The 13,504-nt window shown below is 41.7% G+C and overlaps 1 protein-coding gene across 1 annotated transcript in view; it reads left to right on the top strand.

Moving 5' to 3' along the window:
* CCDC125 (coiled-coil domain containing 125) overlaps positions 1 to 13,057 on the top strand; it is a 29,558-nt gene extending 16,501 nt beyond the window's left edge. The window contains exons 6-11 of the mRNA XM_018565207.1: positions 936 to 1,018; positions 5,775 to 5,890; positions 6,624 to 6,728; positions 7,756 to 7,933; positions 9,400 to 9,533; positions 12,689 to 13,057. Coding sequence (XP_018420709.1) covers positions 936 to 1,018; positions 5,775 to 5,890; positions 6,624 to 6,728; positions 7,756 to 7,933; positions 9,400 to 9,533; positions 12,689 to 13,036 — 964 coding nt within the window. The 3' untranslated portion in view covers positions 13,037 to 13,057. The remainder of the gene's footprint in view (positions 1 to 935; positions 1,019 to 5,774; positions 5,891 to 6,623; positions 6,729 to 7,755; positions 7,934 to 9,399; positions 9,534 to 12,688) is intronic.
* The last annotated feature ends 447 nt before the right edge of the window (positions 13,058 to 13,504 follow it).

Below are 13,504 nucleotides of genomic sequence, written 5' to 3'. Positions count from 1 at the left end.
AAGATCCATTTGGAGGAGATTCCTTGTATGCCGCCATCTTGCTGTAAACTGGTGTGTCCTTGGAAGGTGGATTGTGGCTTTGCACAATTATGGTTAGGTGCGTGGTGTAATGGGAGGTTAGAGCGGTGTTCTCCAGGACTAGACCGCAAGGAGGACCCTGTACTTAAATTTACAATTAAAATAGAACAAATGTGTGCAGAAGCTGTATTAAGCTGAATCCCTTGTGCTTTTGTCTATGGGTGTATCACCAATGAAACATATAGATAAATACATTGGGTGGAATCTGTTAGAATTGGAGCAGACAGAATTTGGAGCAGTTGACCATATCAACCAATCAGCTTCTCTCTTTGTTCAGTTAAGCTTTGAAAATGAAAGATAGAAGCTTAATGGTTGCCATGGGCAACTGCTCCAGACTTTGTCTGCTCCAATTGTTATACATTTCCCCCATTGTGTGCAGATTCAACAGGAGGGTACTTCACTCTTCTTTATTGTACAGTAAAGAGAACTGTATTTAATGCAGTAACAAAGATTTGTGCATCAAACACAGCAACATTGAAACTGCTTGATAAGTAACAGCTTGTAATATGACCAATGCAGGTAATTTTCTACGCATAATATCAAGACCTGCCAAGAGGACCTGTTATATTTGCTTTTGTTGTTTTAATATAACGGTCAAGCTTCTGTATGGCCTTACATTGTCCGGCATTTCTGAAAATAATATGAAATATAACATTGCTTCAGAACATTATTGGGTGAGAGTATGAAAGCAGCTGATCTAATGATATCCCATTCAATTTACAGGCCCCTCTCTAACACAAAGGCATGTGCAATGTTTTATTACATTTTATATGTTCGTCCTCTCACTGCAACAGCTCTGGTTTTCCTCATTAAATGATTTACACAATAAATTGTCTGATTTTGATGTCTTCATTCAGGGTACATTGTGAAAACGCAGCACTGAAAGAGAGCCTGGAATTACGGACCAATGAAGTAAAAACCCTGAAAGCTGAAAACACAAGTAAGATTCTTGGCTGTGCACCGGACAAGATTAGTGTTTTGTGTTTTATACTCGTCACGTGGAATGCTCGACCACTTGTGTATTCCATTATTATTTTGCATTATGCAGAATGATGCTGTCAGATGACAGCGAACGCATTTCAATTAGAGCTGCAGCTAACGATTATTTTCAAAATCGATTAGTTAGCCGATTATTAAGTTCGATTAATCGGTTAATCGGTTAAAAAAATAAAATACATTTTACAAAATGGCTCCAGTGATGGGACTACTAGTTTGTATTGAGATTGTAGTCTATCACAGGAGCAAGCTTGGAGCGGTGGAAGTAAAAAAGAAAAAAAAAGTGTGGTGTGTTATATAGTGAAATGAAAAGTGTAAAATTATATAGCAATTAATGCAGAATGGCATCGGCTATAGAGGACTACAAAACCCAGCAATTGTACATTATACAGCGCAATGCAGAATACCACCAGCTATAGAGTACAACAAATCCCAACAATAGTACATTATAGCTGGTGGTATTCTGCATTGTGCTCTATAATGTACTATTGCTGGGTTTTGTAGTCCTCTATAGCTGGTGGTATTCCACATTACGCTGTATAATGTATTATTCCTTGATTTGTAGTCCTCTATACAGCGCAATGCAGAATACCACCAGCTATATAGGAATATAGGAATACAACAAATCCCAGCAATACATTATACATACAGTGTATAATGTATTGCTGGGATTTGTAGTCCTCTATAGCTCATGGTATAATATACAGCACTATGTACCATCAGCTATAGAGGAATACAAATCCCAGCAATACATTATAGAGCAGCATGTGTGGGAAAGTGGAGGCTTACCTGAGTCTTCCAGCAACTTGTTTCTGAGATCGGGCCTATCTATCGGCAGCTGTCATGCCCCCCACACCTCCTCCTCCTTACTTCTTTTCCCTGCGTCCCTGTGCCGATCGTGGATTTGGGCGGGCGGGCGGTGAGCGTGAGGCGTTTGAATGCGGGCGGGTCTGGCAGCGGCAAACATGAGGTGGGGAGGAGGAGGTGTGGCGTGCAGCGTGTGGAGCCGTGAACAGGGCCAACCAATCGGAAGCCGATTAATCGATGATTCAAAAAGTTGACAACTTTTTCAATAATCGATTATAATGGATTATGTCGATTTAGTTGTTGCAGCCCTAATTTCAATATAAAGTTATCATAGTACGCCATCTTCTATATTCTCCTATTGATTGTGCCTATCTCATAAAAGTGCAAACACCAGAAGGAATATATTTCCTAATGGCTTTCTAAAAACCATGGCCAGACCAGCCTATACCCTAAAGGGTTAGGAAGAGCAGAAGCAGTTTGTACTGCAATTTGTACTGCAGTTAAAATTACCTCAAATCAATCTAGATCCTACAAGAACTAAATGGTCTGTTCGAATATATATATATATGTGGCTAATGAATTGCCTAATATAAAGATAGAAATGTATACTTTACCAGCAATTTAAAATTAGTTGTCTGAAAGTCAGCGGTCACAGTTCGGAAACAAGGGATGGTCAGGTTCTCTTTAGTTCAGTTTCCTTGTACAGCCGTCCTCAGCTTCCGACCTATACCCGTAGAATGTCTTTCCTTACTGCATTGTCTTTGTTGGAATTTGGATTCTGGATCTTCTCTCTTGGCTCCTGCTACTCCCTTTATCCCCCCTGGAATGTGGGCTTGGTTTGGTCTTCCACGTGATTATTGACGTGACCCATGACGTCAGATATATAATTTTACCCGATACCTTTCCCTCACAATCACCACCAAGGGGCACTATTGTTCTATATAAAAGTTTGCAGCATTTCATTTAATTTTACTATTTTCTAAAGATCGAGTAGAAAGATAACCTCTGACCTAAGCTTTTGGAGAAAGCCATGAATATAAAAAAATGACAATAACTGATAACACCCGTCAGACTTGTAGTCTACTTAGAGATATACAACTTTAAGAAAATCTACCAAGGAAACCTCTCATGGCTGGGTAAAGTCTCGGCAGTTAAGATGACGCTTTTGCCCAAACTCCTGTATCACTTCAGAACCCTGCCGGTACACATACCCCCTCACGCCATGTGGTCACTGCAGCGGAGTATACTCCAGTTTATATGGCATCCACTCAGAGCTAGGGTAGCACGTGCTACTCTCTACAAACACAAAAAAGACGGGGGAATCAGCCTCCCCAACATTCTCCTCTATTATCGAGCCGCTCAACTTTTACCACTGATAACTATACATCAAAGTAGTGCGCCTCCTCTCTGGCTTCTACTGGAAATTCCAAACTGTTCCCCTATGCCTCTTACTGCTCTACCATGGCTACCGCCCTGTGATAGGCCAAAAAACTTAAGTCCTCTGATGGCGCATACACTGAAGGTTTGGGACTCTATTAAATATTCAGCTAACTTAATTTCCCCCTACGTCCCACTACTCCCCTTGTTTGCCCAACCACTTTTCAGGCCTGGTCTGGATAACCCTAATACTTTTGGTTGGTGGACAAACAACGGGTTTCGTATATTGTACGATTTGTTACGCTCCTCTGCCATTCCTTCCTGGCGCTATCTGAGGAAACACAAACAAATTCCGGAGACCGAACATTTCAGGTATATCCAACTCCATCATTGGATTTCCACCCTGAGTAAGAGGAGGGATCCAAACAATTTATTTACATGTTTTGAACACCTATGTCTTGAACACCTATGTCTTCACTCCCCAGAAGGCCCAAGCCTTATAACAATTCTCTACGCCCAACTGAACAGGTTGGTTAGCCATACTACCCACACCTATGTCAGAAAATGGGAAGGAGAACTACGACAACAATGGTCCTCGAAGGAATGGCAACAGATGTGGCGGAATATTGCCAAATGCTCCATCAATGTTACAAATGCCGAGGTGGCCTATAAGGTAGTAATGAGGTGGTATTTAGTCCCAGCCAGGGTGGCCCGCTTGTTCCCCACGTCCTCGAGTACTTGTTTCCGGGGATGTCAGGAAACGGGGGATATGCAACATATTTGGTGGAAATGTCCATTTGCCACTAGATTCTGGGTTAGGATTTCAAAATTTTGGGTTCTCTTTTTAGCATGTATATACCGAGGGATTTTCAATATGCTCTCTTCCACTTGTCTATACCCGGCCTAACTAAGCCTCAACGGGCCTTGGCAAACTTTATTTTCTTAGCTGCCAAGTTGACGCTGGCAGGCAATTGGAAGAAGCAACAACTTCCTTACAAGGAATTTACCAATAGACTAGACAATATCATGCTTAACCCCTTCATGACTGAGGCCCTTTTTTCCATTTTTGCACCCTTGTTATATTCCTTAAACAGAGTCCCGGCGGCAAAAGTCGCCGGGAGTCTGTTTAAACAGCCCCGATGCAGGCGACGTACACTGTACGTCGTCAGTCACGAAGGGGTTAACGAGCGCGTAGCTAGCATTCTGGAGGATAAACATTCTAAATTTCTAAGTGTTTGGGAACCATGGCTCTCATCCCATCACCCCGATATGGATCCTATGAGTTATAGAGGCATCTGAGCTGGAGAGGTAGGCAGACAGATGCGGGACAGGAGCTGGAAACAAAGAGATTTTACTACTCATGGAGATGAATGGTGGTAACAAACTATGGACCCCCAACCCCCTCTCTCCCTTTCGAGTGATGTAGGTACACCAGTCGTTACTATCACTCTTAGGACTTTTCTATCCCCACTTTTCATGTTATATGCTCTTTGGGGACCTTACCCCACTCTTGGTTAATGATGTTTCCCACATTGAACTGGTGGGGAGGTAGTCTAGTCTTAGTACACAGATGTTACACCTGCTGTAGTCATAAAGCATGATTAGGACTGTGCAACCTCCCTAACCTAAGAATGTCTAATCGTCTAATTATTTGATAAGTAGTCACTTGCAAGTGACCTCTGAAATGCTACATCCATTTACTGTAATGAAGCATTGTACACCATTTCTCTTACTATGTTCATTTTTTTAATTTTTTTTTATTTTCAATAAAAATATTGAGACAGAAAATCTACCAAGGCACTTAACAATCCTTCTCCAAATACTTTGAAAGTGAGATAATTAGTTTCAAGACACAGTGGTTTTTCATACATTATAAGAAAAGAAAATATGCATTGGCATGTACCACCTAATTCTTTGCACTTATATATAATAAATATAGTTTGGATATTATAAAAGTACATGTATAAAATTTTACTAGCAATTAGTCAATAACATAAGCATAAAGATGCTGCATATAATATAATATTATTGCTAATTATTATCACTACAATGAATAGTGAGGTTTCATAAGCAACTTTTAAATAAGCCCCATCTTCTATTCATTGAGCGAGAAAAAAAAAACAAATCTTCAAAACGTTCTGGTCTCTTGTCCATTGTACTCAATGAAAGTCATCAATCCTGACCTACATAGGCTGGCACCATCCTTAACTGATGTGCGTCTGAGACCCCCACAATTTACGACCTGAGAATGTTTATACTAACATTCCTAACTCTGCTGTGAGAGTCTTCGTCTCAAAAAGAATCAACTCGCATTGACCTTCTTTGCAAGCAGACAAAATGGCTACCAGTATGCCCATATACAAATCTGTAAAATAATATGTATAGGCCTATGAAATTGATTCCTTTCTGCCCAATAGTTCTGACATACTTACCATCTAGCCTATGTCTGTCCTCGTTACACACTTTCTGTTTCTTTTTCTTGTATTGTATTTATATCTGTTGTCTTCTCTCTCCAGTTATAAGTCAGCAGTGTCAAGAGCTGCTCGCAATGCTCGATGTGAAACATCAGAAGATGTTCCAGGACAATATGTCTCTTGATAAAAGTAGTCTGGCAGAGGTAACTGCACTGGAAGTAAGTCTTTGGTTATGAATATTATTTTAACTGACTTGTGTCTGTCCTTTCACTGCCTTGGCACAACTTTCCCATACCTACGTGAGTCTGAATCTCCATTTACTTGAGAGAACAGGAGGACATTTTATAAAGATAGGTACAGACAGAGTGGACCAGGTTGCTCTTCAGTACAGATGTTAAAATGGAGCTGCAGCCAAGACTTTTTGTTTTGTTTTTAATAGTGGTGAAGGGTTAGCATTTCTGCCTTCCACTTTCTGTCAGCACATGGAAAAGTGAGATGAAATCTCTCAAAGTGAGGGAAAATCCCACCTTTTGGCAGTGTTCACCAGAAGTGATGTTAACACTGGAAGAAATTGTAACTTTTTTTGTTTTGTTAGCTCATCTTGACATGAATTAAAGGGTCTGAAACTGTATGTATGCTTTAATATTTGCTACATCTTCCATGCTGTTTTTTCACTTTCTATTCTGAACTTGGACCCTGAAGTGAGGGGTTATTCATATTAGATGCTGCTACTTGATCGAACCTGTCTCAGCTTTTCAGTTAGTGAATCTAAACCAGACCTGGGCATTCTACGGCCCACGGTCTGTGATTGTCCGCCCGCTCACTTGAGCTCCGATATAGTGGCTGTCTGACAGTGGATGCACTGGCCTCTAAGAACATGCTACATTTATATTTGTGAAAATTATTGTACAAATGTTTTGTATTAATGTAAGTTAAACATATATTTTGTAGCTTGCTGTGCTTGGTGCTTGTACATGTACTCCTGGAGGAGAACCCTGCTCATGTGCAAAGATGTCCGCTGCAACTCGTAAACAACTGCTTCAGCTCCGAGAGGAAGTAAGTCTTAAATTTTGGCCTATTGCTGTACATTATTCTATAGTATCTTTGTGTCGTGTTTTTTTTTTGAAGATAGACTTTTTTGAAAGCCATGTATATTTCTTTTAAAAGAGGTGCAATGCGTTATAAATGCATTCCACCATCATATGTTAAGAACTCCAGTTTTGTCCATTTTGCCAGAAGGGGGGCAGGGTATAAACCCTACCTGTGTCTATAGAGCTTTTGGAAACCTCAGGAGGCAAAATGTCTCTATGGATTTTCAAGAAACACTCAGGCAAGTAAACTGGGGAATCTCTCTGATTTTAATTCTCCCCCTACCACAGGCCCAGCCATCAGCCATTGTTTCCATGTCACCTATTGAGGTGGCTATTTCTATATATTCCCATGGTTAGTGCACTAGAGCTGCATTTCTCAACCTTTTTTTATTCACAGCACTGTTTAAAAGTATGCAAAACCTCAAGGTACCCCAGTCTTAAAATATAAAAATATTTTGTGGGGCCCGTTCAAAATCCTAGATAGGGGTATGGCATGGTTGTAAAGTGGGGACCTCGCATAAAGACCTTTATGCGAGGTCCCCAGAAGCCCCCCCCCTTTCACATCAGGAGCCCCCTTCTTTACATCAGAAGCCTACTTCACATGAGTCCTCAGTCTCCTGTCCACATCAGAGTCATACCATCACACCAGGAGCTGCAGCAGCATGGCAGAGGATACAAGGTGAAGAAGGCTTGGTTGGAGGTATACTTCTGTCCTCTGTCCTTTTCTAAATGGATCCCACCCTCCCTGGATTAGTGTAATTTGTTTCCATGGTGGTGGTATGACACTTTCGAGGAAAAGGAAGGAGGAAGCCAGAAGGTACCCAAGGGTGACCTGGCGCCTTGGTTGAGGCTGCACTTGGGCAGAAGATACAGCCTTTCTCTGTCTTCACCCACTGTTAGATTGTTCAATAAGGAGCCCTCAATCCAGCAAGTGATCTTCCAGCAACTCGAGCTTCATCTTTGCTGATGAATTGAAAACTCTTGTTTTGCAGTGTGAATTGGAGAAGAAGAGTAAAGAAGAAGCCTATGTAATGGCTGATGCGTTTCGCATTGCGTTTGAGCAGCAGTTGAAGCGCAGGAATAATGACAGTCTGCCACTGAGTGACATAGAGAAGCTCTGTAAGAAAGGAAGTAAAAGAATAAACAGCTGGAGACGTCTTAAAGAAGATGGTAATACCAATCTTGGGCAGGACACTATGCACAATGTATCATCTATATTATCTAATATATTGTAGCATTCCATTCATTAGGATAGATGCACATGTGTGCAATGTTTTCTCTTTACTTAAAGAGGCACTGTCACTTTTCCCATTATGGGCAAAGCAACAGTGTGTCTCCTGATATCCCAAACTCCCCAATTAAAGTATATTGATCGATCCACACACCACCATCGCTTGCCCAGAAGTCTAAGCTCCAGTGTCACAGCTTACCCAAATGGATGATGTCATTGCCCCTCCTTATGTGACAGTGTTCAGGCCTTGATTGGCTGCTCAAGGCTGAACACTGTCCCATGAGGATGGTCACATGATCCCTCGTGTCTGGAAGCCCTGCTCCATTAGAACACTAGAGGTAGGGCTCAGATGGAGCTGGGTGACATCAAATGAGTGTGGATTGGCGAATATGCTCTTTCACAATGTCTCTTTTAAAATACAGTTTTGCTAATTAGTTGCCTTGTATAATGTTATAATTAATGTGCACTTAAAGGGTTCCTAAACCCTCCGGTTTTTTTTGCATATATTTACTGCTAACACAAAAAATAGGGCTTGCTCTATTTTTTGCATTTGCAGTGGAACCCAACGCTGGCAAACTTTTGCCGCGCTTCCAATCGCACTGCGGGCAGGGGGGGCATGGTAGCGGTGCCATTGAATTCAATGCACCGCCACGCCCCCTCCCGCCCCAGAACGTGGGGGGAAGTTTCTTAGCGATTGCGGTGCATTCCAGCAGCTACCGCTCTGGAACGCACACGCTTTCGGTGTGAACAAGCCCTAAAGCTCAGTGAGAACAACTTAAAGTAACACTGAACTCAGGCGTTAAATCTTAAACATGCATTCAAGTACCTTAACTATTAACAAAAATGTATCTTATTTGTGTATCACTCGTCTGTATATCCTCAAATCATCTCTGAATTGGTGCTGACACTGTCCTTCCTTCTGGAGGGTGGTTACTATTGTTTCCCATGATTCCTGTGTGTGTTGTAAAGTAGCCACCCAGATAAGTGACAGTCAGGAGAGAGAGCAAGGAAAAAAATGACCTAAGGATTTATGTGACCTCAATAGGTTTCTATATATTTTCGGATTACTTGCATTTATATATTATTAAGGACTGTTCTTGTTGCCTGCAGGAAACAACCGGTTTCCCTTTCATTCTCCTCTGTTTCACTTGGAGCCTTGTGTATCAACTTGTTCTTGCTCAGAGTAGGAGTTATTTCCTATGGCCACCAGTAATATTCAAACTAGGATAGCCGGTCTGATGCTGATTGATGGTGAAGAGAACTTTGATATATAAGGTTGTTATAGCATATTAAGGTCAGGCATTCCTCACACACTTTGATAAATAAGTGCATGCATAAGATGCTTTGGTGCTTGGTGTCTTCCTAATTGCTAAATGTCGTTTTTTTTTGTTTCTTTTTCTCTTAGGGTATGTGCTGGAAAAAACGAAGAACATGACTTTGGGTCAGAAATTGAAAAGCATGCTGATCTCTTCTATTGACAGCACACATTTAGATGCAGCAGATGACCCACAAAAGGTCCTCGCAGTGTTAATTGACCTTGTGAGTGGGCAATAACATGGTTACCATTGTATATTATTTGTATATGTAAGGAACATGCCAGTATTGCGCTCCAGATAAGAGCTTGGTTTGGCAAAGGTTGGTTTTAACAGACCTTCATTTTAGTCATCCACAGTACATTTAAAGTTGAAGATTAATCTGCTCATGATTTCTTCTTCTGTGCTGCAGGATGGGAACATATACAATGATTGCTTTGCAGAGAGCTGCTGGTTTCAGGTTTTGAAAACCACTTGAGTGCCTTTAAACATTTTAATCAAAATGTAATCAATCTAATAAAGCCTGAAATTCTTTATATGCCAGGTAAAGTGAAACTATCTCATTAAGTATGAAATATCAAAGGAGAAGTATTGGAGGAGTAAAATGTACTCTTCCCAATACTTAGAATCCGCATGCGGCACTGCAGCTGTCACACACCGGCTCTATAGATTTGAGAGCTGAGCAATCACAAACCACTGATCGCTCAGCTCATGGTCAGTCACTGCTTCCCACAGGGATTCCCCTCTCTATTCTTCCAGCAGTTTGAGGGACAGACAGTAGAGGGGGTGGGCTGGCTCTAGAGAGGCAGAGCTAGCTGTCATCCAGCCAGCAGACTGGATCTCATCAATATTGTCAGGTAGACTGAAAACACGAGTGCACAGCTCACCCCTATCATGCGTCCCCGCAATCCACATACGGTGCACGGATGACTCTCTTCTGGAGTGATAGGCTCAAAAACTGTGGAACCAGCACACAATAATCTTCCAAAGAAATTCAAACTTTATTCCACATGCATCTATACAAAGCACAACTGCTGACCAAGCGATTGTGCTTTGTACAGATGCATGTGGAATAAAGTTTGAATTTCAAAGTTTGTCAGGATCTTTCCTAGTTTAAGGCTCTGTTCACACCTAGGCATATCAAATATGTGCGTTTGTCGCGCGTTTCGTGACATGCGTTTTTACAGCGATTTCCGAGGGCTACTTGGCTGTATCCCAATGGAAACGCGCAACAAAAACGCAGCAAAGAAGCTCATGTACCTTTTCAGGCGTAGGCCGTTTTGTAGCGCGTTCAGACGGGCTGAAATATGGCAAGGTGTGAACCATACCCATAGAAAACAATGGGATTTTCATGTTTGAGCGTTTTGTAGAGCGTTCGTAGAGCGTTGAACGCGCTACAAAACGTAGAGGTGTGAACCAGGCCTTAAAGTTTGTCAGGATCTTTCCTGGCTGTAGCGTAGCTCTGTGCCGTCAGCAAATAGTGGGCAGTAGCCCACTAGATGCTAACTTTGGGTCACAAATGAGAACTAAAGCCTAAAAAGTATTTTAACCCTTTCGCTGTCAAGCCCTTCGGAACGCTTTAAACTTCAGATGGCCACACCATTTTTTGAAATTTTTCCCATTCTTTTGATTTTATATTGCTTTGTTCCTAGCGTTTGTGAAAGACCCCCCAAACCATATATTTTCTGAAAGTACAAGCCTGGTAGAATAAAAAGATGGTGCTGCTTATTTTGTAGGCCCTGTGATAACTGCGCAAATGTTTATCAAATCAACCGATAAAATATGCAATTCAATTTATAAAGCACACTAAAATTCGTATCGAAATCTAAAAGATAAAACTATTGAGTTCATAAATAACAAATATTTGTAAATTTTTAAATTGCGCCCTTTTTGCGAAAAGGTAAAAAAATTAAGGAGCATAAAACTAAATAAACAACTTAAGTTAAAAATCATTTGTGCACTGTGTTGGTGTTTGTGTTGTGCTAAAATGATACAGGCATACATTTAATTGCAACACAAGGCATCACAACGCACAGCAATGTGCCACAATGCTTTGCCATGCGCTGACACAGTCAAATTTAATGTTATTTTTAAAAAATCAAGCGGTGTGTTCTTACAATGCACCGCAGCACATGTGCATGGTGTACACCTACATCTAAACAGACCCCTGACATTTCCCTTTTTGAAATAGAACAAGAAATTGAGGACGCGGAGTCCTCAATCTCTTATTCTGCAGCCTCAGCACTCAATGAATGGAAAGCACTCAGTACAGAGGCTTCCCGTTCATAACTGGTGATGGTAAAACAAATATTTGTTATTTATTTACTATTCTCCAGTTTATGAATGGGTAGAATCCTCTATGCTGAGGCTTCCACCTAATGAGAAACTCATGAATGAGCAGCAAGTGATGTAAAGCATCATGTATGTATGTATGTGTCCCCAGTTGTTTACAAACATTGGTGTGATCAGATGATCACTCCAGTGTTCGCACTGCACAGAGGATTGGTAAATGCTACACATTTACCTATCCTCCTGCTCAGCCATCCGACCGGCTCGGCCACACACAGATGAAAGAGCCGCTGGCGATCCAGGATTTGACAGCCAGGGGCTCTGATCTGCACATTGCTCGGCCATCCTGAACATTTGGCTCCCTCCTCCGCCCCCCCGCTGGCCATTTCTCCTCCTCCTGCTGCCTCTGCCCATACAGGCCACGGGAGAGCAGCAGGCATCTGAGAAGAAATAGATCCCAGCCTGGAGCGGCTGCAGATGCCAGAGGTGGGGTGCCCCCCTGAATTTTTGTTAATAGCTCTCATAAGCGGCTTATCAGCTGCGAATGACAGCTATTAATTTAAAGGGGACTGTCGGGTGAACCGTTCTCCTATAAGTTCATGCTCGTTAAAGCGACCATCGGCTTATAGCAGAACGGTAAAAGCCACCGACGTATGGCATGCTTATGTGGCCAGCTGTAAACAGTTGTGTTCTGTCGTATGCCATACGTCGGTGACAGGGAAAGGGTTAAAGCAGTGGTTCTCAACCTGTGTAACCTCGGGACCCACATGTTTCCTTGGTTTGACATTATGAGGTTCCCGCAGGCTGAACCACAAATTCCCCTTCCAGTTCTCTCTAATGCAGATGGGCCGGTCTATGCAGTCATGACGCCGCGACCCACTGCAGAGGGTGTCGCGACCCACTTTTGGGTCGCGACCCACGAGTTGAGAACCACTGGGTTAAAGGAAAGTAGGAGTGATGTCTCCTGCTATTAAATTTTAGATATCATTTTGTAGTGTGGGTATAATGTGAAAACTGACTTCCCATTGCCTTCTACCTGTAGCATATAAGCCACATTCTAAACGTTGTCTTTTATTTTGATTGGATTTGCAGCTTAATGATAAAGAGGAAGCTCTGGCTCATCAAAGGAAGGTTAGCTACATGCTTGCCCGGACTATAGAAGACAAAGTGGAATCTTCAGCAAACCATAAGAAAAGTTCTTCTCAGAAGGAGTTTGCTGCTATAAGTGACAATCATAATTGCTTTGACACAGAAGTTCCATGCCTGTGTGTACCTAATACCACGTCAGATGAAAGCCACGGCACAAAGCAGGAAGCACTTAGGTCTCTGGAAACCTCATTTTCTTTGCTGCTAAAGGATGTTTATCCCCAACAAAAACACAATGATAAAAGCTCCTCGGACCAAGGGACGCAACCGAAGGAAGAAGAGTCTCAAACATAATGTCTATAAAATATTGATGTGTTTTTATGATGGTGATTATTGATTTCAGGACTCAATAATGTTCTTATAAAATTGTTCAAACTGTCAAAAAAAGCCAGAGGAAAGTCTACCTAAAACATACAGCGTAAAGTTGGGTAGTTTTCCAACAGAACCCCTGACTTGTTCAAAGTCTCCAGTGCTCTTACAGAATTCAAGTTCATCCCCCTCATCTACATGACATTTCTGTCTAAGCGTTATGCTAAATGGTGATGTTACTCTGGTTACTAATTTACAAAAAGGCCGTACATAAAGGGCTCAAGGTAAGAATAGGGAAGGTAAACCTATAACCTCAGTGCATGGAGTTCCCTGGGTCACTACTGTTGGGTATTCTTACCTGCCTACTGCCTAGGTCCTCAATGAGTAGTATAAAAAAAGCAAAATTCTAACTGCACACTAAACCTTTTTTTATGGGTTGCTAGAGTTCTAAAG

This window comes from Nanorana parkeri, unplaced genomic scaffold (assembly GCF_000935625.1).
Source record: "Nanorana parkeri isolate BGI_ZX_2015 unplaced genomic scaffold, ASM93562v1 scaffold822, whole genome shotgun sequence".
In the NCBI taxonomy this organism is placed as follows: domain Eukaryota; kingdom Metazoa; phylum Chordata; class Amphibia; order Anura; family Dicroglossidae; genus Nanorana; species Nanorana parkeri.
Note: the sequence above shows the minus strand (reverse complement) of the source record. Positions and strands in the feature narration are given on the sequence as shown.